This window comes from Urtica dioica, chromosome 7, assembly GCF_054948205.1.
Source record: "Urtica dioica subsp. dioica isolate 48M chromosome 7, U.dioica_male_clone48M_v1_H2, whole genome shotgun sequence".
Classification (NCBI taxonomy): Eukaryota; Viridiplantae; Streptophyta; class Magnoliopsida; order Rosales; family Urticaceae; genus Urtica; species Urtica dioica.
The window spans coordinates 3,855,691-3,882,615 of record NC_142762.1 but is presented as its reverse complement, the minus strand read 5'-3'; the positions used below and the strand labels follow the sequence as shown (position 1 = coordinate 3,882,615).

The 26,925-nt window shown below is 36.4% G+C and overlaps 1 protein-coding gene and 1 long non-coding RNA gene across 2 annotated transcripts; one reads left to right on the top strand and one right to left on the bottom strand.

The window, feature by feature from the left end:
- The first annotated feature begins 14,304 nt into the window (after positions 1-14,304).
- Positions 14,305-20,927, top strand: LOC149390143 (cellulose synthase A catalytic subunit 1 [UDP-forming]). The gene is made up of 14 exons (XM_089618861.1): positions 14,305-14,553; positions 14,934-15,129; positions 15,247-15,413; positions 15,689-15,800; positions 15,904-16,090; positions 16,407-16,673; positions 16,775-17,120; positions 17,408-17,545; positions 17,634-17,759; positions 17,965-18,177; positions 18,268-18,526; positions 18,760-18,956; positions 19,062-19,412; positions 19,989-20,927. The coding sequence occupies exons 1-14, from the start codon at positions 14,473-14,475 to the stop codon at positions 20,577-20,579; spliced, it is 3,231 nt and encodes a 1,076-aa protein (XP_089474987.1). The 5' UTR covers positions 14,305-14,472; the 3' UTR covers positions 20,580-20,927.
- Positions 20,928-23,695: 2,768 nt separating this feature from the next.
- On the bottom strand, positions 23,696-25,093 carry LOC149390142 (uncharacterized). Its single transcript, XR_016300324.1, has 3 exons — positions 25,018-25,093; positions 24,538-24,603; positions 23,696-23,855 (listed from the first exon to the last, which is right to left on the bottom strand). It is a non-coding gene; the product is annotated as an uncharacterized LOC149390142 (long non-coding RNA).
- Between the last annotated feature and the right edge of the window lie 1,832 nt (positions 25,094-26,925).

Below are 26,925 nucleotides of genomic sequence, written 5' to 3'. Positions count from 1 at the left end.
TGAATAAAATCGATAACAACCCAATAGCTTTATTCCACGTCACCATTATTGATGTTAATGAGTCTGTGTCAACAAAATGCCAAAATTCATTTGCATAACTAATCATAGAAATTTTATATTTTCAAATAATTAACTGGTTGTTGACAAGCTGGCCTACGAGTCTACCGGTTGTTTCCCGTTCCAAGTTGAAACCTCTCGTTGGCTCACTCGAGAAGCTGTCGGTGGACAAGATTTCTAAAAAAAAAAGTATCAATCTTGATTTGTTTTTCCTGTTTTTTTTTTAATTATTATTTTATTAGCCCGTGTTTCTTTTCTACTATTTTTTTTTTTTTTCATATATACATGTATTTAACTAGCTCACGATACTGTGGGAAAGTTTGTAAAATGGAACTCCTAATATTTTGCTTGAGAAAATAGTGCAATTTAATCAATGGACCTAGTAATTTTGTAGAGTAATTTATACTATAGCTCTATCTGGTTAGCCAATTTTAGGTTAATCTTATTTATTATATTTCCTATAGTATAACTAGCCGTGGTTTATATGTAAGAACTTATTACACATACTAAAGGTGTTCTAACGACAAGAACACGTTAAAGCGGAAGCGAAAATGATCGAGTTACCTCCGGCCATTGTTGTGTTTTTCGACGAGTTTCGAACTCCGACTCCGGCGAGCTATTTCGATGTTCTTCTAAACTCTCGCTCTCACCCCTAGATGGTGTTGGTTTTCTAATGTGTGAGTAAGCTTAAGGACCGCAAAACGTGTGTATTTATAGCTTCATAGCCATCAATGAGAAAAATCACAATCCTACTATTGTAGGTAATTACTTGATTTCGGCCATTAATTTGAGCCCGATTTTGACCATTAATTAGTTGGTTAATTTTATATATATGGACCATTATATTGGAGACAATATTTCTTCATTAATGAAAATATTCTTACATTCTCCCACTTGGTCCATATAGCTCAAAACTTACAAAAAAAAAACAAAATATATGATGTTGGCTTTGATGCCCACAAGAAGAGTAGTAGTTGTTGCTTATATGCATTTGATGTAATAAAGTCTCACGAAGACTCTTGCTTGTAACTACTGAAAAATTAATAAAGAGTTGACACTTTCATTTATTCTTCCTTGTTTGTTTTAAGCCTTTATGGTAAACCTTAGTCTTTAGTCCTTAAACAGACCTAACAACAAATGAAGAGTCAAATACAGATTTGCATGAACAAACTGTTCATGGTTTGCTTAAAACAGTATATTTACAATCTAAGGATCAAAGGGCTATTGATCTCAGTATGATTGTTAGGAGAACCTGTGATGTTTGGTTATGAGACATAGAGAGTTGGAGATTCTATAGTTCTTCCTATGTATTTTCTGAAGATACTGAATTGACCAGTGCACTTCTAGAGACAGTATACTATTTAACCTCTTATGTCTCAAAGTCACTATGTACGAATTGCATCATGCTTACCTCAATTCTGAAATGAAACATGTCACTTTATAGCTTACATTCCTTCATTTGAGAAAGTTGGAGTTCTAGTTTCACTATGTGATATAGACAAGCCTATTGATGAAGTACTAAGTTATGAAGATGTCATGAACAACTTTGTGAAGATCTCGTAGATATGAAATTCATGTACAAGATTGCTAAAATGCAATGTATATCACCTCATAGATATACATTGATCCACGACGTTCTCTTCAAAACCGAATGAAGTGATAACATCATGGAACTTTAAATACCATTGGCGGGAGGCTTGTTTCAAACCGTAAATGGATTTATTAAGCTTGCATACTAAATGCTCACCATCATTAGAGGAGAATCCTTCAGGCTGTTTCATGTAAACCTCTTCCTCTAGATCCCCATTAAGGAAGGCCGTTTTCACATCCATTTGATGTAGTTCAAAGTCAAAGTGAGCTACTAATGTCATAATCGTGCGAAGAGAATCTTTCTTTGATACGGGAGAAAATGTATCTGTGTAATCGATTCTTTCTCTTTGAGTAAACCCTTTTGGCTACAATTCTTGCCTTATGTCTCTCGATGTTGCATTGTGAGTCTTTCTTTGTTTTAAAGATCCATTTGCTTCCAATGGCTTTTACACCATCGGGTAACTTGACGACATCCCAGACTTGATTAGTTTCCATAGAGTTCATCTCCTCAATCATGGCTTTGTGACATAAGTTAGGTTCTTTAAAACATACAGCTTGTAAAAACGTTTCGGGATCATTCTCGGCTCCAATGTTGCAGTACATTTCTTGCTAATACACTTCATAATCACTAGGGATTGCTGATCTTTTAACTCTAGTAGATCTTCTCAATGTTTCTTCATCATTATCTTGAGAATCTTATTGTTCAATTGGTTGTTCGATTGGTTGTTCAACATGATCTTGATCAGCAACTTGATCTAAAGGATCAGCATTATTAGCTTGTGGAATTTCAACAGCTGGTTTTCTTACACACGATTGAGCTTGAGAAGTGTGTATGATAATTAGTCTATCACTTGAACTAGAAGGTTGCACTTCATTGTGATCTAAGCAGAGACTGAGTCACGCAGTTAGTCCCTCCTACTAATTAAGTAATTCTCAAGAAATTTAGCATTTCTTGATTCCACAATCCTAGTACTATGAGATGGACAGTAGAATCTATAACCTTTAGAGCATATCCAATGAAATACCTGTTGTCAATGGTGCCCACAAGAAGAGTTGTAGTCTTTATTTTGAACATTTGATGTAATAAAGTCTCATGAAGACTCTTGCTTGTAATTGCCTATTCATTCATTAATAAAGTTGAAACGTTCATTCAATCTTCCTTGTCTGAAGCTTTATGATAAAACCATAGTCTTTTAGTCCATAAACAAACTTAACAACTTACGAAGAGACAAATGTAGATTTGCATGAACAAACTCTTCGTAGTTTGCTTAAAACGATATATTCGCAATCTTAGGGTCAAAGGACTATTGACCTCAGTATGATTGTTAGAAGAATCTATGATGTCTGGTTATGAGGCATTGAGAGTTAGGAACTCTATAGTTCTTCTAGGTATCTTCCGAAGGTACTGAATTGACCAGTGCACTTCTAGAGACAAGATAAGAACAAACCATTTAATCTCTTATGTCTCGAAGTCACTATGTATGAATTGCATCATGCTTACCTTAATCCTGAAATGAGACATGCCATTTCACACCTTAGTATTCTCATTTGAGAAAGTCAAAGTTCGGACTCACTATGTGATTCCGAACAAGGCCTATTGGTGAAGTACTAAGTTGTGAGTCTGTCATGAGTAACTTTGTGAAGTTCTCATAGATATGGAATTCATGTACAAGATTGCTGAAATGCAATGTATGTCACCTCATGCTTTGTTCCTTGGAGTGTGAATAAATGAACTGGCCAGTGTCCAAATTGAGTCTTGACTCTTTTGGATGAAACAATGTGACTTGTTAGCTCCTCGTCAATACATTGTTTCTAACTTATTCACAAGCGACAAAGGAGTTGAGGAAATAACAGCTAGAAGGGTAAAATGGTAATTTAGTAAATCCCGACTAGCTGATGACATTCATGAAGGGTAAACATAGATAATATTCAGTGGATCCGCTCATCATAATTAGGTCGAATTCTTGAGTAGAAAATAAATTCATTTGAACCGAGAGATTTTCAGTGTCAGCTCTTTAGTGGAGTCAGTTGGCATTAAGCTAAACTTGGAAAAGGTTTGTGAACTTTTGAGTCCAAGTGTTTAGCTAAAGCTTTGTTCATTTGGGTCCATGAGGTCACTGTCACGAATCACATCGATAGGAATAGTTAAACTGGAAGCTAAGCCAAAACAAGAACGAAAATAGTTAAAAGGGTATTTTTGTCTTTTGAGACAAAGGATGAAATGAATGTCAATAAATTTTTTGACAAGGTCATTTTGTGACATGTTTCACTCGGCCATGACTTGATCATTGGGCCTTGTGAATTAATTTCGTTTCATGAGAATTTTATTGAAAATTCTTAATGGGCCTTTCTCATGTTGTCATGAACAAATGAAGAAGCTTCTAGAAGCTCCTTCTAGAGAGACTTGGGCGCCTACCCTAATAGAGAAATAGGAGAGTTTATTTTGTGCATAAATGTATTTAGATACTTGCCAAAAGAAAAAGATGAAACAAATTTGCATAAGGATGCACAAAGGAATCGGCCACATTGAGAGACAAGGCAAGCCTTGAACAAAATAGGAAACAAATCAAGGCTTCTAGAAGCCCTAGCTTGGCCGAGTATCTCAAAGGGAAAAAAGAGGAAATTGCTCATGAATATGTGATATTCTATAGAAGAGGAAACTACCTTATTGAAGGTGAGACCTCTCCTATAAATAGGAGCCTCATTTCCTCACAATTCATTCATCCAAGTTTAAGAGATTTGAGAGACTCTCTCTCTAGAACTTGGCCGAAGTCCTCTTCTCTCTCTCTCTAGTTTATTTTCGGTTTTCTCTTGTCTTGGCACCTAGGTCCTCACTCGACCTAGTCTTTAGCTCTGCGACTTTGAGACTCGTTCTTAAGTCGTAGTGTTTAAAAGTGCCCACTCACTAATTCCTTCTTTTCGAGTGATTTAGTGATAGAAACTTTCGTGGTTGCTCGAGTTGCCGAGGAAAGAAAGAGAGACGTGCTGCAAGGGGAGACGAGCGTTGCAACTTTCCAAAAGCTTCTACAAGGTTCAAGCTTCAAGAAAGGTTAGTAACTTTAATAGCTCATATTAGTTTTTATTTACATGTACATGCTCTTGTCTAGGTTAGTAAAAACTAGTTTTACTTAAAAAGAAAATTTTTAAAATTCCGCCGCTTAACGAAGCGTTAAACTTTTTCTTAAACCCTAGATCGATTCCAACAATACCCACTAGTGGGTCTAGTTTCTTTTCTTGTGGATTATAAATTCTTACTTCGGACGGGCATCCCCAAACACGTATATGTCGTAAACTGGGTTTCCAACCTTTGAATAACTCAAAAGGTGTCTTTAAAACAGCCTTGGTTGGAACTCTGTTTAATATACACACAGCCATCTTTAGTGCTTCAGTCCACAAGAATTGAGAAAGGTTTGTGTTACTCATCATACTTCTCACCATGTCAATTAAAGTTCGGTTTCTTCTTTCTGATACACTATTTGGGTCCGGAGTACTAGGCATAGTGTACTGGGCAACAATCCAATGTTCTTGAAGAAACTTCGCAAATGGCCCAAGTGCTTGTCCATTCTTAGTGTATCTACCATAATACTCTCCACCTCTATCTGATCTCACTATTTTGATTTGTTTACCACATTGTTACTCTACTCCAGCCTTGAAAACTTTAAAGGCGTCGAAATACATAAATCGTGAGAAATCATCTATGAAGATGATAAAATATTTTGGACTACTTGCATCCATGTCAGTACAATACTTATCTGTAAGTATGATTTTTAACACCTCTGTACTTCTCTTAGCACCCTTTTTAGACTTGTTGGTTTGCTTTCCCTTAATGCAATCCACACAAGTCTCAAAGTCATACTCCTTCATCCACCAACCTTTTAATTCTCAAAATGGAGATATGTCCCAATCTCCGGTGCCATAATAGAGACGAATTTTCATTCATTATACAATGCTTCAACCCAGTTGTAACAGTCAAGGAGTTATAAGCAGCATCATTTTACAATGTAATTGAATAAAGACCATCAGACAACGTACCATAACCAACAATTTCGTATTTATTTAATAATGTAAAACCAGTATCCGAAAAGTAAAATCAAAACCAAAGGGCACAAGTCTTGAAACTGAAATTAAATTCCTTGAAAAATTAGGAACATAAACGGTTTTTTCCAAATGCAAAATAAATTCACTACTCAACACCAAATTGCAAGAATCGATAGCGCCTCCACATGTGAGCTCATCTTGCTCCCTGAATGGATGTATTGCTCACTTCCCACTGGCTTCCGTAGGTTTTGTATATCCTGCAAGGTATTTGAGACATGAATCGTAGAACCAGAGTCAATCCACCAAATCTAATAACCAACATTTGTTAGATTTGATTCATAACATACAAACGAAAGTTGAATACCTTTCTTGTCAAGCCAATCTTTGAACTTAGAGCATTCTTTCTTCATGTTTCATTTCTTCTTGCAAAAGAAACACTTTAACTCTTTCTTAATGTCTCGTTTGACAGTTATCTTGTCTTTGCCTTTGGCACGATCTTTCTTCTTCCTTTCAGAGAAGGTCATATTCACTTTCTCACCATCTTCCATAGCCAGCCGATGCTCTTCTTGAACACACATGGTCATAAGTTCATTAATTGACCATTTATCCTTATGTGTGTTATAATAAATCTTAAAAGGGCCTTATAGCTAGTGTCATGACCCGCGACCTCTCATCGCCGGTTCACGGGCCGCGATGGTGGGTGACGTCACAGATCACGTAATCAACATACCAATAAACTCGCACTTTGAGTTGTAGCTTGACTTGTAGTTTGAGGTACAGCTTGACTTGCACTTTGACTTGCAGCTTGCTTGGCCCTTGAGTTGCAGCTTGACTTGCATCATGACTTGCATCTTGATTTGCACCTACGTTGGGACCTGCGTGTGATTGTTGGCTAGGTGGTTGACTTCCAGATTGGCCACGTCCTCGCTGAGAGCGTTGGCTTCCATCTCTAGCTTTCTTCTTTGATTCTCTCTGCAGAACAAAACAAACAAAATAGGATTCTCATTACAGCTCTCTGCATAATTATTGAGTTGAGATCACTAACCAAATTCTCTTGTTTCTTCTGAAACAGGTCTTCATGTTATGGCCATATTCTCCACAAGCTGAGCACTTGATGAGGACATATCTTCTCAATCTTGTAGCTCCTCGAGGTGGCAAAACTTCCTCTGGCTCGACCCTTCTCAGTTTTCTTAGCCTCCCTGGCTTTGATTTGTTAGGAGACATTTCCATTGGTGTCATCCCAGTTTTTGGCCATTGCTCAATGGGGTTGAGTGGATGGATTTGGTGTCAGTACGCCTTCATGTACGTTTCTGTTTTGTAACAGTCAGCCACGTACTTCTCAGGGTCTTCATTATTACTCCAAATACAACTGATCACGTGTCCACAAGGTATCCGTGCATAACAAAAGAAAACCAATGACGTCAATGATTCCGATCCACATTCAGATAATAAGTAACCAGAGAAAAAGGTTGTTACTTGCATAAGGAACAATACCTGATAAGTCGCATCTTTTGCATGAACATGTCCTGTTTCTGAGGTCTACGGCGTACATGTTGCCATACATATTTTGGACTTGCCATTGCTCATTGCCACAATAATGGGCCATGTTTTGTGCACTGAGCCACTTGTTTTTTCTCTAGGATCTTTGAAATCCGGGGACCTATGTCTCCATGCCACTTATCTGCTGCTACCCGTTGCTTAGTGAATCTCTGTAGTAAATACATCCTGATTCTCTCAAGCATTGAGAGTATTGGCTTTTTTCTAGCCATCAATAAAGCCCTAGTCCCGTTGAAGCATTCGCAAAGATTGTTCAAGACAATGTCGCACTTAGGAGTCGTTCTGAAGCATGCCTTTGCCCAATGACAAGGCTCCTTGTCAATCAGCCATTCCCAAGTCTTCACATCTTCATTCTTGATGTCTTCCATCTCAGACAAATATTTCTCCATTGAGTAAGCCATGGCAGCAAACATTACTTTTGTTTTTAGGAACTGCCCCTTGAATACCTTATGCATTGATGACAACATAGTAAATTGTTAGGAATTGATAAGCTACTGATAATTAAAAGTTGGGATTATACTTACCTTGGTAAAATTACTCCTCAAATGTCTAGCACAATGTTGATGCTCAGCTGGTATGGCACCTTCTTCCCACATGCCATTTAATGCTTCTTTAAGTCCCTTATGTTTGTCTGTTATGAATGTCCAATGCAGACTGTTGTGGATCTTCACATCCTCTTGTAGAAACTGTAAAAACCATGTCCAACTATCCCTGCACTCAGATTCCACAACTGCAAAAGCAATTGGGAACATGCTGTTATTAGCATCGATCCCAATTGCAGTGAGCAATTGACCGGTTTGATGGCCTTTGATGTGACAGCCATCTAGGCCTATCACGAGCCGACATCCCTCGTTGAAACCATCCATGCAACCTTTGTAGCATATGTACATCCTGTTGAAAATTGGTTTTCCATCTACAAAGGTTGTGTCAAACATAACTATTGATCCCGTATTTGATCTTTTGATTTCAGCTCCATAGTCCCAAAGCAATGCATATTATTGTTTGTATGTCCCCTCTAGATAATCCTGTGCATACTTCCTGGCATGATAGGCTTTCATCTTTGAGCAATTCAGGATGAAGTCTTGCTGCACCTTGTTCATGAAGCTCCTACACAACCAATTCTCATTATCTTGGAACTGATTCCTATAATGCTTTGACAACCACCTTGAAGTTGCAAACCTTCAAAATACATATATAAACACATAAATAAACACATACATAATAGTTCTACCCATAACTTTTCTTAGTATAGTAAGATACATGTACCTGTTGTTGTTAGTCCTCGGGCAAGTATGCTCTGACCTATATGTCTTTATCAAGAACGAGTCAGTGTGGCCTATGACTGATGCATAGCAAACCCAATTGCACTTAGGGTCTCTACAGCAAGCCCTGACTCTTTCTGGGTCATGTTTCTTAAAGTATATCTGTTTGCCAGCACGAATTGCACACTCCCTAACAGCATCTTTAAAAACCTTAGCGTTTGGGAATACTAATCCTAACTTGAAACAGTCTTGACCCATATCGGTGTCCTCTCTGAATGCAGGAAAGTCAGGCAACACAATCTTCCTCTTTTTGCATTTTCTTGATGAGCTTGGAGCAAATTCATCTTCTAAATCTGTTCCACTCTCGCTTGAAGAGTTTTGATGTATCCTCATGTTATATTCATCCTCATAATCACTTCCTTCATCTTCCTCCAACTCATTATCACTTACCACTTGCTTACCTTCTCCTCCACGTAAACTTGCGTCTACACCATCCCCATCCACTCCCTAATAAGAAATGTAAGATGGACTAGTTACAACAAATTTCACATATAATATCCACGTCAAATTTAGTGGAATAATGTAGCCACACTAATTTGGTAATAATAAGTTGTAAAAATAATTTTATAGTCATTATACGTGCAATTGAAACTTATATTGTGTGAATTTTATTGTTTAATAGTATGGTTAGAGTTGGTCTTAGATATTCAAAAATCACAATATAATTTAAAAATCATATTCGAATATAAGATCATCTGCACTCTATCTTTATTTTTCATCTATTTTTTAACATTTTTACATTAATGAGCGATATTTTTTTTATCGGCAATCCATCTCTATTTTACATCTTCTTCGAAGAATATCCCAAATATATCATCTTCCATTATAACTTTTTATAGTTTAGTTTAACCCATTATTATTTTATATATATAATAAATATGCTGAACAAAATTAATTTTGTTCATATTAGTTCAAATACATGTATATTATTGATAATGTCCAAAAATGCAAAAAAAAAAATGTATTCCTCCATGGCACAAAGTATGATAATTTATTGATTGGAAACAAAGTACATAAATTAAAACATTACATTTCATAATAAAAATAAATAAAAACACAGCAAAACATTTTACTTGATTATACAAATAAATAAATCTAGACTTAAAAATTTGAATATTTCTCCTACAAATGATCTATCAGTGCATTACGTATGGCAAACTGTGCATCTTTGTCTCTGATTTGTATATAGCTACTCATAAATTGTTGAAACCGAGCATCTTCATCAATCACTATTTCAACTTCAGAAAGTGGTACAGTTAGTTCTTCAAGTGGAGCACTTAAATCACGCTCGTCTTCGATTATCATGTTATGCAAAATGATGCAGGTTGTCATTATGTCATGCAATACTTCTTTGCGCCAAAAATGTACCGGTCCTGCCATAATAGCAAAACGCGACTAGAGAATGCCAAATGCATACTCAACATCTTTTCGACATGCCTCTTGTCGCGTGGAAAAATATATTTTCTGATGACCTTGCGGGTGCCGAATAGTTTGCACAATAGTTGACCATTTTGGACAAATATCATATGCTAAATAATAACCCATGTTATATTCATTTTCTTGGATCATAATTAGTGGGACGAGTAATACCTTGAGTAAGATTAGAAAAGAGCTGAGATGGTTCTAGCACATTAATATCGTTATTACCACTTGGCATTCCAAAATATGCATGTCATATCCATAAATCATAGTCGGCTACATCTTCAAGAATAATAGTTGGTGTTCCACTACGCCCTGAGTATTGTCCAGTCCAAGCAGTTGGAAAATTATTCCAGCTATAATGCATACAGTCTAGATTACCCAACATTCATGGAAAGCCTCGTTGTTCCCCAATATATAGCAATCTTGTAATATCATTGGCATTTCGCTCTTGTAAATACCTTTCTTAAAAAATATGGATAATAGCTCGACAAAATCTTTCCTAGCATTTCAGTGTCGTTGACTCGCCAATCTTAACGTACTCATCAGTGACATCAGTCGGTAGGCAGAGTTGATAAGCCAGCCCTACTAAGTCCATCACTTTGTTGGATGAAATAGTCATCATGATCTTTGATTACATCAATAATACGAAGAAATAAAGGACGAGACATTCGAAATCGTGAGAAAATTGAAGCGAAAATTGCACCAGGAGGCTTCTGCTAGTGAACAAATACAAGAGAACGTGATGAAAAACTAAAAGAGTTATTGAAACAGAACAACCATCAGAAGCAATCACAATAAGATGCTCATCAACAACAAGTGGAAATTTTACGTTGTCGATTGAAAATCAAAGAGAAAGACATGGAGCTCAAAAAGAAAGATATGAAGCTCAAAATCATGTTACTAGACCCATACTATTGCTGATCCACATCAACATGCTTATATAATTCGGGAACAAGCATGTATCACACATAAAAGATATGAAAAGTAACTACAACAACATGGTACTTTTAATTCTACGAATGTATTTGAGGAAATATTTGATAATATTGGAAGACCTGGAAGTGATTTTCTGAGCTATTAAATTTTTATATAATTCTAAGTAGTTTTCTTTCATTAATCGTACCTTTAAGTTTTTAATTTATGTCTTGATATTTTTATTTTTGTTGTCTATGAAGTATTGTGACTTAAGTTTTTTAATTACATAAATTTTAAAGAAGATTTTGTTGGAACTAGTCAATCTCCTAGCTTTTTTCAAGATTTTAACCAAAGTTTAATTTTATTAAGAAAATAGCCCATCATGTCGAAGCTAATTAAATTAACTATTCAGATAATCAAATAAAACTTGGGTTAGATCCTTAAATTGAGGTAGATGATTGACTAGTTGCAACAAATACTTGTTTTTTGTTTTCGAGTATGAGTTGCGTTTGAATTAATATTTTTTTAGAATGCACTAATTTATAAATAGATACATAGTACATATAAAGTATCAAATTATAGATAATTAAATTTTGGGCTAATTTTCTAATTTTTTACAACTTGGGATATTAAAGAAATAGTCATAGAGATTGAATAGTGCATATTCAAATATGAAGATATACTATTCCCATCAACTTCATATTTGAAGAATACATCTTCATATGAAAATGGAGTGCAGGTGCTCTAAAAGTTTGGGGGTCCTTAAACCCTTAATTTGAGGTTTTCGTGGTGCTCCAATTGGGACCTTTAAACATTCATTTGAGGATTTGAATAGTGAACCCTCAAATTTGAGGATATACTGTTCACATCCTTAAAAATTAGAATTTTGTAACTAACTATACCATTACAAACAACACGTTTGACATATAGCCAACGTTTGCATATTTTTCAAAAACTAGACAAACAGCATAGGTAACATAAGTGATAATTAATAAAAATTACTTTTATGACTTTAATTGATTCGTCGCTCTCTTTCTCCTTTGGTTTTGAATTCGTCACTTTCTCTCTCATACTTTTTTTTCAACATTTTTTTAATCAAAACATAAAAAATCCATATCTATCTCATATGAATTCGAAATTGAGTGATTTAAAATCCTACGGATTCGTGGCACTGAGATCTTTAAAAATAGACCCATTGTGTTGGATGAAAAATAATTTTTAATGCCATAAATATAGAAAAATCACGTTACTGCCTTAGATATTGAAATAACTGAAAATTTTCGGAAATTATCTGGAAATAAATGAAAATTAATTGAATATTTCTAGAAAATTCATTACAAACACACGTAATAATGACACATTAAACATGATTTTTTATCAACCACAATGGATCTATTTTTGAAGATCTCGGCAGCACGAATCCGAAGGATTTGAAATCACTCAATTTCGAGTTCATATGAGATATATATGGATTTTGAAGTTTTTATGAAAATAAAATGTAGGAAGGAAAGTAGGAGAGATAAATTGACGAATTCAAAAACAGGAGAGAGAAAGTGACGAACTTAAAAAGCTATGGTTATAAAAATAATTTTTATTAGCTATCACTTATGTCACCTAGACTGCTTGCTTATTTTTCCAAATGTTTGCAAACGTTGACTATTTCAAAAAATGAATATTTTTGTTGGCTATTAAACTACAGTGCCCTAAAAATTATTGTGTAATTATATTTTAGTACTATATTTTATATAAGTTGTTAAAAATATCCCATTTATAAAATTTAATTAAATATATTTTTTTTTGTATATAAATACAATTAAATTATTTTAATTTAATAATTTGATATATTTACTAGTGGATGAATAAAAAAAATACAACACATGCTATTAATATGAAAGTTAAAATTTAATAAAAACTAAAGAGTAAATTCATTGCTAAAAATAACATAAAATTAAAATTACATTTATACATATACATACAAAATAAAACTACACTAAAGAAAAATAAATTTAATGTTTTTAAAGAATTATTATTATTTGTGTGTAATTTATTATTGTTTATGGAGATATAATAATATTCAATATTATTAAATATTAAGGACTAATATAAAATATAAATATATTTTTGAAATTTGAAGATAGGTGCTCATTAGAGATGAGCTAAAAAAAGATCATCTTATTATGTAAAATATAGAGCATTGTAGCGAAATAGCCAAAATGAAACTATGAAATTTGTTTTTAGCCTATGTTTCACAACTTTTAGGGAAATAGCCAACATGATTATGTGTAAATAATTAAGGTCTTATTTACCCTTATTTATTAATAAATTTGTCATTTTCTCTCTCCTATTTTTTCCTACATTTTTTTTTACATAAAAACTTCAAAAAACCATATCTATCTCATATGAACTCGAAATTGAGTGATTCCAAATCCTACGGATTCGTGACACCGAGATCTTCAAAAATAGATCCATTGTGTTTGATGAAAAATAATGTTTAATATCATAGATGTAGAAAAATCTACCTTAAATATGGAAATAACGGAAATTTTTTGAAATTATAAAAAAATGGAAATGTAAATATGATGCATTAAACATAATTTTTCATCAAACACATTGTGTCTATTTTTGAAGATCTCGACGCCACGAATTTGTAGGATTTGAAATCACTCAATTTCGAGTTCGTATGAGAAAAATACAAATTTTTGAAGTTTTGATGAAAAAAAAATTATTTGAAAAAAAATAGGAGAGAGAAAGTGACAAATTTATTAATAAATAAAGACAAATCAGACCTTAATTATTGCCACATAAGCCATTTGGTTATATCCCTAAAAATTGTCAAACATAGGCTAGATCCAAAATCACATGTTTAAAGTGGCATAGTTAGTTACAAATCTCTAAAATATAAAGATATGTGTATTTCATTTAACAAAAAAAATAATTACGTGTGTACATTTAAATGCGATCATTTTGATGCGATACCAAACTTATTTTGTTATCGTGGTTATTAGACTAATACAGATCTCAATTTAAACACATCTATAAATATTTATAATTTACAACTAGATGTTTAAAATCAATAATTCAAGTTAATCTGTTGTATTTACATTAGTAAAAAGTAATTAATTTTCAAATTGGGAAAACTAAGTATATTATACTTTTTTTTTAAAATAGTTAAAATTTCATTTTATTTAAAAAATGTTCATCAGTCGAAATAAATTTAATAATTTACTTCGAAATAAAATGAAATTTTGTTATTGGGTAATCGCAACAAATTCTACCAAAAAATAATAATATAAACCTTTCCAATTCCGAGCCAGCCAAGCTGAAGCCGAATAGTGTCGGTCGTGTACAGGCAACCGATTCAGCCGGTGAATTAAGAAATGCAATGAAGCGATAAAAAGACAACCAAGCGCAGAAGTAGCTTAGCTGGAAGAAAGAGTTGAGAAAGAGAGCGAAAATGGCGTATTGAAGGAGCGAAGAATTAACTCTCTCTCTCTCTCTAGAATACTAACACTTACTGCGACCATTTCGGTTTCTCACTTCTTCAGCGCTGGGATCGACGTGAGAGAGAACCATGCAAGCCAATGCCGGCTTAGTGGCCGGCTCTTACAACAGGAACGAGCTCGTTCGGATTCGCCACGATTCCGAGACCGGGGTTAGTCATGGATTGAACTTCTTCTTATCGCTAGATCTGATTTTCTTTTTCTATCCTATTGCTTGAATTCGAGCTCCCGTTTCATCGATTTTATGATTAATTATGGTAAACGTATTGTTTTATAATAATTATTTTGTATTAAAGTGTCTGAAGCGCTTTGGATCTGAGTACGTAGTTTAAGTTTTTGGTGAATTTTAAGTGACTGACATTCTTTGAGCTTCTGATTCTCATGTGCTGTTCGAGGTTAATTTTCCATTTCAATTGATCTCGGTTTGTGATAAAGTTCTAATGCGATTAAGTTCCGATGTATTCCTTTTCCGCACAAATTGAAGTATTGAGTATTATTTAGGTCTGACTTGATTTTTTCTTGAACTATGCAGCCAAAACCCGTGAAGAATGTGAATGGCCAAGTTTGTCAGATCTGTGGTGACACTGTCGGACTGAATGCCACCGGTGACGTGTTTGTTGCTTGCAACGAGTGTGCGTTCCCAGTTTGCCGGCCTTGTTACGAGTACGAGCGAAAAGACGGTAACCAGGCATGTCCACAGTGCAAAACTAGATACAAGAGGCACAAAGGTACATAAAGAAATAATCTTTTCTTCATTTACTTTTGATTCTGTTTTAGAATATGACCTACCATATTATTGGTTTTGCAATTTTTTTCTTCTGCTGATTTCTTTTTGGTTATCTCAGGGAGTCCTCGAGTTGATGGAGATGACGATGAAGACGACATCGATGATTTGGAGAATGAGTTCAACTATGACCAAGGAAGACGCCAATGGCAAGAAGATGCTGATCTCTCATCTTCCTCTAGACATGAATCTCAACAGCCGATTCCCCTCCTCACTAATGGGCAGCCGGTATGAAATTAAAGAATATTATTCTTCATTCACTTGGTGCACATCACTATGGGTTGTAACACCATTATTAGATTACTCATTAGTTTGTACTTAAGAATCGGTCATCATTTATTGTATTATATAGCTGCTCCTTTAGTAGCTAATAGAACCTAGGGGAAGAGGATATCAAGCAAGAGTGTTATGTAGGGCTTATTGTATAATTTGGGATCAATGTGAAATTATCGTTCTTTTGTTCGTGTTAGTATGTAATCGGTGAAAATCCATTTCTTACTCAGGTATCTGGCGAAATTCCTTGTGCTACACCTGACAACCAATCTGTGCGGACCACATCAGGTCCTTTGGGCCCCGTGGACAAACATCTTCCTTATGTTGATCCTCGTTTGCCAGGTAATGAGGATGATCATTAATCTTGTGTAATTTACTTGCAGCACTCTTCTGATTCCGAGGCTGATTTGAATAGAGATTGACCATGCAACTTCCTTTATTACAGTTCCAGTGAGGATTGTGGATCCATCGAAGGACTTAAATTCTTACGGGCTTGGAAATGTTGACTGGAAAGAAAGGGTCGAAGGTTGGAAGCTCAAACAGGATAAAAATATGATGCAAATGACCAGTAGGTATTCTGAAGGGAAGGGTGACATGGAAGGCACTGGTTCAAATGGAGAGGAACTCCAAATGTGAGCATGTTTGTGAATTTTCATTCTTAATTATACACCAAATTCCTCCTTTACTCTCGGTTACAGTGTTTTTCTTTGCATTAGCATAACCTAAACAAATTGGCGTTAATTTGATTTGATTATCTTGAAGTTTCCCTATCACGTTAAGTTTTGGAGACAATTTATTTTAACATTGTAATTTATGAGTGTTCCATATCTCCTTTAATAAAAAAATAACATAAAGTGGCATTTTTCCCCTACTTGTTGCATTTGATTTGTTCTTCGCATGTAATTTTTTAAGTGATTTTTTTTGTTTTGTTCTGTTTGGCAATTCCAGGGCTGATGATGCTAGACAGCCACTGAGTCGCATTGTTCCCATTCCTTCATCTCATCTGACTCCTTATCGTGTTGTCATCATACTTCGGCTTATTATTCTGGGCTTTTTCTTGCAATACCGGGCTACTCATCCAGTGAAAGATGCATACGTATTGTGGCTGATATCCGTTATCTGTGAGATCTGGTTTGCCTTATCTTGGCTGCTGGATCAATTTCCGAAATGGTATCCTATTAACCGTGAGACCTATCTGGATAGGCTTGCTCTGAGGTAGGCCAACTTTACTTTCAGCTGTGTGGGCTGAATGGTCTAGCTGCATTAAAAAGGAAATAATCTTATGACTGCATCGAATGATTTTTTCTGTTCTGCAGGTTTGATCGTGAGGGTGAGCCATCACAGCTAGCTCCTGTCGATGTGTTTGTCAGTACTGTCGATCCCCTCAAGGAACCTCCACTTGTCACAGCAAACACTGTTTTGTCCATACTTGCTGTGGATTACCCAGTCGACAAGGTCTCGTGCTATGTATCAGATGATGGTTCAGCTATGCTGACCTTTGAATCTCTATCTGAAACTGCCGAGTTTGCAAGAAAATGGGTGCCCTTTTGTAAGAAACACAATATTGAACCCAGGGCCCCTGAGTTCTATTTTTCTCAAAAGATTGATTACTTGAAGGACAAGATTCAGCCTTCTTTTGTGAAAGAACGTCGAGCGATGAAGGTAACTCATGTTACATAGCGCTTGAACCTTACTTACCTGTTTTAGAGGTTGCTTGCAGACAATATATGCAATTTTGTGAAGGAAATACTCTTAGATGCTTTCAAATTCATTGATATTCAGGCTTATGTCAGAAAATATTGACAATGTGATAAAAGATAAATGGATTTCTATATTTAAGCCCGCATGGTCCCATGTCCGAGTATGTTATGTATACGTATCCTGAAATGTTATGATCACATTGGTTAAGGTGGCAATATTGATGTTTCCCTTTTGTTTTTGGCTCTCAGAGAGAGTACGAAGAATTCAAGGTGAGGATTAATGCTCTTGTTGCAAAAGCACAAAAGATGCCTGAGGAAGGCTGGACAATGCAGGATGGCACTGCATGGCCCGGTAACAACTCTAGGGATCATCCAGGAATGATTCAGGTATTGTAGTATACATACTACCACCAATTATTTGATACGATTTCGCTTATCTTGCATTTTCTTGAGGGAATTTTCTGTTCATGCACAGGTATTCTTAGGCCATAGTGGGGGACTTGATACTGATGGCAATGAATTGCCTCGACTTGTTTATGTTTCTCGTGAGAAGAGACCTGGCTTCCAGCATCACAAGAAAGCCGGAGCAATGAATGCACTGGTTCGTTCTTTTGATAATGTTGGCCTAACATGCATTCGATTCGACATTTAAGGAAAATTATTCACATCTCTGATGACACCTACTCAAAACTCATGCTGGTTTTACAACTGTTACATGAGTGAAAGTTAGACATATTGTTGAATATTGCATCAAGTATCTGTTCGAGCTGTTCTGATTTTCTACCTGGCTATCATATGATTTACAGATCCGGGTCTCTGCTGTTTTGACCAATGGTGCATATCTGCTGAATGTGGATTGTGATCACTACTTCAATAACAGCAAAGCTATTAAAGAGGCAATGTGTTTCATGATGGACCCTGCTTATAGTAAGAAGACTTGTTACGTACAGTTCCCCCAGCGATTTGATGGCATTGACTTACACGATCGATATGCAAATCGCAATATTGTCTTTTTTGATGTATGTCCAAGTCTTTAACCTCAAATTTCACTTCGCTTGGTAATGGTCCTGTGCCATATATTCTTATATCGTTTTCACTTTCATTTTTAGATCAACTTGAAAGGGCTGGATGGAATTCAGGGTCCAGTCTATGTGGGAACGGGATGTTGTTTCAACAGGCAAGCTCTTTATGGGTATGATCCAGTTTTATCCGAGGAAGATTTGGAGCCAAACATTATCATCAAGAGCTGTTGTGGCTCGAGAAAGAAGGAAAAGAACAAAAAATACATCGACAAAAAGAGAGCAGCTAAAAGAACCGAGTCTACTATACCAATTTTTAATATGGAAGACAATGATGAGGGACTTGATGGTTAGTTTTATTAAAACTTATTTTCTACTATCTTAATCATTTTTGCAATAACACTTTTTTTTTTTTCCAGAGACAAGTTCCAATTAGCTTTGTCAGTTACTCATATTCTTTTCTTCCCCAGAAATATTGTTATTAAAGGAGAAAGTCATAAGTTTAATGCATACTGAGATACAGAAACAGTTGGATTGTGGGTGTAAAACCACGGATGTTGACGAAGTTTCTATTGTCCGCAGGTTATGATGAGGAGGGTGCACTTCTTATGTCTCAGAAGAGCTTAGAAAAGCGCTTTGGACAATCCCCGGTATTTATTTCAGCGACTTTCATGGAACAAGGAGGAATTCCACCAACAACTAATCCCGCAACTCTCTTAAAGGAAGCAATCCATGTCATTAGCTGTGGATACGAAGATAAGACTGAGTGGGGAAAAGAGGTGAGTATTCAGAATCATTACAGATTCAAACATTTAGTATACCATGTTGTTCAATTGTACTTGTTCAAATGTATTCTAATGGAGAAAGCTTTGCTTTTGAAACAGATTGGATGGATCTATGGTTCCGTGACAGAAGATATTTTAACTGGGTTTAAGATGCACGCCCGTGGTTGGATTTCAGTCTACTGTATGCCTCCTCGCCCGGCATTCAAGGGATCTGCTCCGATCAATCTTTCTGATCGTTTGAACCAAGTGCTTCGATGGGCCTTGGGTTCAATTGAAATCATGCTTAGCAGGCATTGTCCCATTTGGTATGGTTATAATGGGAGGCTGAGAGTTTTGGAGCGACTTGCGTACATCAACACCATCGTGTATCCGATCACTTCCATCCCGCTGCTTTTCTACTGTGCACTTCCCGCCGTTTGCCTTCTCACCGGAAAATTTATCATTCCCGAGGTAAGCATCGATAGTTTAGTAAAAGAAATATGTTACGGATCTCACTCATTGTTTTAATCAATGTAGGACTAAAATGAAACTCAACATAGATTTGCGAGACTGTCAAGAGGTCCACTCATCTCCCAAAACATGAATTTCTTATTTCCCTCCAAATTACCTCACAATTCACATACCTCACTCAAACCATGATCCCTCTTATTTAGATACTCATCCCTCTTTATCTACGCAATGTTATATCCTCTCTATTTCTATGATATTAACAAAATAGTGTGACGATGTAAGAATTGTTGGTTTGACGATCAGGCCCTTTGGTTTTGGTTTACTTCCAAGAGGTCTTGGGTTCTAGTATCACTAAATCTACCCAACTAGCAGTTGGTATTTCCAGCTCCCAAAATGTTGTGGGGCGAGGGACCGTTTGTGTTTCCAGTTCCGCATTTGTGGGGTCAGGAACACAGTAAAATAATAACAATAATGTCTTTCCACTCATTCTGTCGTTCCTGGCTTGATTTGGTGCCTGTTATTTCCATCCATTATGTTAACTAATATTTATTTCTTTCCTTCCCTTCTCAATGGCAGATAAGCAACTTTGCTAGTATGTGGTTCATTCTGCTCTTCGTCTCGATTTTCACAACGGGAATTCTCGAGCTCAGGTGGAGCGGAGTGAGCATTGAAGATTGGTGGAGAAACGAACAGTTCTGGGTCATCGGAGGAACTTCGGCCCATCTGTTTGCGGTCTTCCAGGGTCTCCTCAAAGTCCTGGCCGGGATCGACACCAACTTCACAGTGACGTCCAAGGCCTCGGACGAGGACGGAGACTTTGCCGAGCTCTACGTCTTCAAGTGGACCTCTCTCCTCATCCCTCCCACCACCGTCCTCATCATCAACTTGGTCGGAATCGTGGCCGGCGTCTCCTACGCCATTAACAGCGGATACCAGTCGTGGGGCCCGCTCTTCGGAAAACTCTTTTTCGCCTTCTGGGTCATCGTCCATCTCTACCCGTTCTTGAAGGGTCTGTTGGGCCGACAGAACCGAACCCCCACTATCGTCATTGTCTGGTCGATCCTTCTCGCCTCCATCTTCTCCCTTCTGTGGGTCCGCATCGACCCATTCACGTCCGACTCCGCGAAAGCCGCGGCGAGAGGCAGCCAGTGTGGTGTCAATTGTTAGAGAGACTTTTTGAAACAGGTAAAAGAAAACACCCTCCTCTGGCTATCTGTCTGATGTGTGTCTATATAACAAAGTCATACATGGGTTCCTTTGGGGTTGAAGAGAATAAAAGAGCTTCCTGGGGGATGAAGAAAACTTGGAACCCTTTTGTATGCTCTGCTAAGTTTTCATGTCGTGTTGTGCAGTAATGTTGTGAGGATAAATATGATCAAATGGTATATAGAAATTATTTATGTTTAGTGCTTGTTTGTCTAAGAACAAGAATTCGTTTAATTTGTTATCAAACTTATTACATGTATTGTCATGCCGAACTTTTATTGAATACAAGTAATATTTTTTGCTTCATTACATTTGCTTGCATATTTATTTGATTACTGTTTTATGCCTTTATGTTATGGCTAAGCCCCACGTAAAATTGGCTATTTTCACACATTCGGTTTGGAAAGTTTTTATTTTTATTTACTGTTTGGCTTGTGTATATATCTTTTTTCTAATAGTTGTGTAGAAAGAAAGGGTGAAAAATACCCAATTAAATAGGTTAATTAAAAAATTATCCTCCTGAAAAATGATTGAAATACTGTTTACTAATCGTGTTGCATTTTTTATTTTATTTTATTTTATTGGTAATCCGTGTAGTGTGGGGTATACCAAGGTATTTGGAACATACTACATGTATATAAATTATATTAAAAAATTAGTCGAATTAAGCCACTTCAAACGTTGCAATTGTGATCTAGCTCACGTTTCGTACTAGTTTCAAATCTAGTACGAAAAGATGATGTGTTAAAATTATAGAAAATGGTAATTACCAATATAACCTTGATTTGATTTTGTGAAAAAACGTTAACCCACGTTTTGAAAAAATATCGGCAGATTTTTTTTTTAATTTTTTGTCACGTTATTTCGGAAATTATAATTGATTTTCGGAAATTTTAATTTGTAGCTTTTTTTATTTAATTAATGCACATATTTAAATCTAGTTAGTTGACTTTCCTATTTTGCGGGCTAGTTTAATGTGAAGGAAAACAATATCGCTCGTGATATTTTTTAGGCTCTACAATATGAAATTCGAATTCTCAGTTTTTAGGGATTATATTTTATTATGTTTTAATGTTAAATTTTGAAATATATCGCTCATTTAATCACGATATTAATTTGTTACGTACTCGTTAATTTTTGTTTATTTTGAACTAATCTGCAAATTAACATATATAAACTACTCGTTAATTTTTATTTATTTTGAACTAATCTGCAAATTAACATAAATTAACCGCAGCTGAGATAATTTATAGAAATAAACCAATTAAAATGAGATTCGAATAAAGAAGAGAGAGACTATTACGTATGCATTTAATGACACACGTACCCATTAATTACTCAACAACTTTTAATATTATTTTGGAAACAATTTTTTCCTTTTAAAAATCAATACCGAATATATGTTCCTTCAATTAGTTACGTTGACTAATTCAATCTCATTCCTTTTATATTTACAATCACCTAATTAACAATTCTGAAATAAAATTACTTAATTTAAATAGTCAAACGTGGGCTAGTGTTTTATAAACGTCTTTAAAATAATAGGGGCAAATCAGGTATTTTATGTATGTTTATTATGGTAAATGGCTAGATTGCAAAATAAACCAAACGTGGACTAGAAAGCAAAAACCATATTTCATAATGGCTACGTTGCCAGTTCGCCCAATTATATTCGTATATATTACATATAAACATTAGAATTAAAAAAAATAAAAGATTGTAGTAAATATGCGATATTTTACGCACATGAGAAAATCATTAGTTTAAAACTTTACTTAACAATATTTTAAAAATATTTGTGAAAATACCATTGAGATTTGACCAGTCACACTAGAATACCAAACCGCTATCGAGACCTTCCAGAAAACGGGATACTATCATCTCGTCCGGTATATCAAAATATGCTTTATGAGTTTGTTTATGTAGGAATTTTAGCCCTAATTACTATGCAACCAAATGCGATATTTGGCCTCAACTATGATCAGAATCAGGACAAACAAAAAAGAAATTGCAGAAAGTAAAAGACACAACCAATTTTCCCGTGCTTCGATCAAAAAGATCTACGTGCAAGTTGAGCTCCGTGGGAGGCGCTCAGTCTGTACTATCTTGTCGTCGATTACACCCTCAGCCTCACAAATCTCGTTCTCTCAGTACAAAACACTTTCTCACAGAAGATTCTTTTACCAGCTTCTCACAAGGAAACACGATGAAGAAGATCGCTCAGAATACAATCACTCATAGAGAATAGGAGAGAAGAGAAAACCCTAGGCACCACAATATGAATGTAATGAATCGTACAAAGGTATTTTCGTGCTCTTTATATAACACAAGAGCTGAGATCTGGTGAGGCCGAAGGATGAAGCCTGATCGTGTGGTTCCGAGTGAGTGATACTCCAATGTCGTTTAGGTCAAACGACAGAGCACCATCTTCAAACGACATCCATCTTGATCTGCTTGTTGGGCCTACCAATTGGGCTTCGGCGAATAAAGATTGTTGGGCTTCCAAATCCAACAAACTCCACCTGAAGCACAGCAAGCTCCAACTCATCGAGACCTTTAGTACAGACTGGCATCTTCCACCACTTCATAGCTCAGTTTCTGCATAAAAAATTACTCTACAAACAATAAGTCTAAGCAGTGCTTAAACTTAGTGTTAGTAACAATCTTAGTACCCATGTCAGAAGGATTATCTTCACTATCGATCTTCAACAATTTCACAACACCATTTGATATTAAGTCCCTGATGAAATGGAACTTAACATCTATATGCTTAGTTCTTTCATGGTACACCGGGTTTTTGCTCAGGTGAATTTCACTCTGGCTATCCGAATACACCACAGCTTTTTCACCAATAAGTTTGGCTTCTTTCAATAAGCCTTGTAACCACACAGCCTCTTTAAAGACATCACAGATAGCAATATATTCTGATTCTGTAGCGCATACTTTTATTTAATTGTTTAATAAAACTCAAAATACCGTTTAAAACTCAATATCATAAATATTTGCATAATACTTTTTTTTTTCAAAATGGTAATATTCAGCTATTAGAAGTCTAGAAAATAAAAGGACAATAATTATACATTCTCAAACACAGTAGAGTGAGTGCGGAAATTTAAAACATAGACTTTGATTAGAAGGTCATAATTAGTACTAAAATAGATAACTAATTATATATTTGCCACTAGCCACATCGCAAGTCGTCTCATCGTCTTCGTTCGGTAACCAACTACTCGTCTCCTGAAAAAGAATTTGGGAAAAGGGGGTGAGCTATAAAGCTCAGTAAGTAAACCTCATGCACGTTAATGATGACATGATAATGAAACCTATATCTCTAAATTATTTTGCATCTCGTTTATCTAAATCTTTCTCTTTGATTTGAGCGCTCGGTGTGTGCCTACGCTTTTGGTACCAATGGACCGTGGTTAAAGAACCTGTTAAACCTTTATTGGATCCATTGTTCTATGCTAGAGGGAGAAGAGTACGAATTAAACCATGGAATCGTACACCACTCAATACTCCTGCCGAAACGGGCTCATTGTCCCCATCATGAATAGGAAAATAAGGGACCTTCCCTAGCATAGTCATTCATTTCATTAAAAACATTTTCAGTCGGTGGGTACGCCGGTCCTCCGCGCCCCTTGCCATTGCGCCCTCCAAACATAAACACACACCCTTTACGTTATGAAAAGCATTTTCATATCATTATGAATGTTTTATTCCTTTATTCCTTAAAAACATTGGATTCGTGAGTCTTGAACATTCTATCATGATATGTTATGCATGAGATCTAAATTTCATATGTAATATTCTATCATGACATATATCAATCAATTAAGCATATAATAGATAATTCACACAAACATATAATCATACGTAAATTAAACCCATTAACTAATGCAAGTAAGTAAGGTTTACTTACCTCGATAGATGTTAATAACGTGAAAGTCTCCTCCGACCGCTCACGATATATGTGCCCCAAAATTTTCTATAATTATTGTATCGTTTGTTATTAGTAACATAATTATAAAATATGTATGACTTTATAAATAATTCTACCTAATATAATTATAAATCACATGTTTGCAACTTTATGGAAACAAATTAGTACTTAGACTAAACAGTACCAAAAATAAAATACTTTTGAATATAGAAAAACAAATCGTGTATATAATCAAACAGACTATAAAATAACTCTTATTCAAATATATATATATATATATATATATATATATATATATACAGGTATGTATATGCTATCTAAATTATTGTTGATATATAGTACTATATGCAAATACATAGAAAGAGAGAAATAAAGAAAATGTGGTATATAGTGGCCACTTGAGTAGCGTGCATGAGATGATATCAAAATAAATAAGGAAAAGCAAGTGAGTGTATTTACCAATATTTACTTCAGTGGAAAAGAGAGAAAAACAGTACAGATTATGGAGAGAAGCTTTATTTGTCCAAAACATTCTATATGCGTTTATATATATATACCAATGTATGCATATATATATATATAGCATGCAAAGTGTAACGTGGCCTATAGATAATGAGGCTTAGTGTGTACAGAGGTATACTTTTGTCAAATATTTATGGCCACGGAAGAATTGAGAACTCAAATCAGTATGAATATGTGTATAAATTTGTCAACATTTCAACACCACCGTAATTTCCTCTAACATTTTTTACCGAACTAGCAAGAAAAAATATTATTGAGAGTAGTGTTTGAGAAACCAACTCTTGACAACTTTCAAGTACATTCACATTACATCTCGGAGAAGAGAAAAAAAATCATTTAAGAAAATTTTGAATTATGTCAAAATAAAAAATAAAAATATGTTATGTACGTAAAATAAGTTATAATATTATATGCACACATGTATAGACATAATATATATACACATCTATTAAAATTAAAATTTTATTTATAAGCATAATTAGTCACCATTAATTAATTTGGACACTTTATAATCGCTGGAGCGCGTCGGTGGATATTTCACTGCAAAACAAATTGTTGTCGCAGTTTTTCGGACAACTATTTAGGAGCCCAAAGTGGTTAGACCCAAGGCCAGACCAAGTGGTCTCACTTCGGCTCGAGCGTGTCGGGCTTGGTATCCCAAGCCGGCCCTTAGCTGTTGGTGGTGTTAATCTCGTCCAGGCACCTGAAAAGCAAGCAGAAAGAGGTGTGAACTACAAAGGGGAAACAGAGGGGGTGCCTCTGTTTACCTCTCCGACGCTCAACATTAGTGGGATTGAGGTGGAGTATAGAGGTTTTAGAGGTGGTGAGAGGCCAAAGATGAGCGAAACGAGCGAAGTATGAGTTCGGCAGCGTTTCGCGACTAAAAAATGGATTACCTTTGGGAGAGGGCAGACCTCTCTATTTATAGGCGGCCAAGGGGTGTTTGGGGGGCCCCTTGGCCGAGTGAACACTTTGGGTCGGCCATTGGCCGGCTGAAGGGTTGGACCGGCCAATGGCCGAGTGAGCATTTTGGGTCGGCCATTGGCCGGCTGAAGGGTTGGGCCGGCCAATGGCCGAGTGAGGAGTCTTGGCCGGATGAAGGTTCACTCGGCCATTGGCCGAGTGAGCTGCTGGAAGGTTCACTCGGCCATTGGCCGAGTGAACTGCATGGCCGGCTGAAGGGTTTACTCGGCCATTGGCCGAGTGAACTGCTGGAAGGTTCACTCGGCCAATGGACGAGTGAACTGCATGGGCGGCTGAAGGGTTCACTCGGCCATTGGCCGAGTAAGCTGCATGGCCGGCTGAAGGGTTCACTCAGCCATTGGCCGAGTGAACTGTATGGCCGGTTGAGCATATGGCCGGCCATGGCCCGGCTGACCTTTGGGTCGGCCATGGGCCGGCTGAGCATATGGCCGGCCATTGGCCGGCTGTCCTTTGGGCCGGCTGAGCATATGGCCGGCCATTGGCCGGCTGAACCTTGGGCCGGCCATGGGCCGGCTGTGCATATGGCCGGCCATTGGCCGGCTGAACCTTGGGCCGGCCATTGGTTTGGGCCGGCCAATGGATGAGGCAAGGTTCCGCCGTCAAACGCCTTGCGCCGGTCGCGCGGGTCGAAGTGATGCCTTTGTCCTCGTTGGCCCTAGACGGGCCGACAACATTAGCCCCCCGAGTTTTTGGTCGAGCGTAGGTCGAGTGGAAACTTAAAATCTACGCTTTTATGTGGATGCGGCGTGAACGCTCTCGGGTTTGCGTCATAGGGAACGGCCTTTGTGCGTCACGAGGGACGGCTTTTGTGCGTCACGAGGGACGGCCTTTATGCGTCGCGAGGGACAGCTTCTGTGCGCG

Excerpts from the sequence above, each read along its gene's own strand:
- LOC149390143 (XM_089618861.1), top strand. The coding sequence starts at position 14,473 with ATGCAAGCCAATGCCGGCTTAGTGGCCGGCTCTTACAACAGGAACGAG. Across the intron at positions 15,801-15,903 it reads TGTTGATCCTCGTTTGCCAG|TTCCAGTGAGGATTGTGGAT; the intron begins GTAATGAGGATG and ends CCTTTATTACAG. Across the intron at positions 16,091-16,406 it reads AATGGAGAGGAACTCCAAAT|GGCTGATGATGCTAGACAGC; the intron begins GTGAGCATGTTT and ends TGGCAATTCCAG.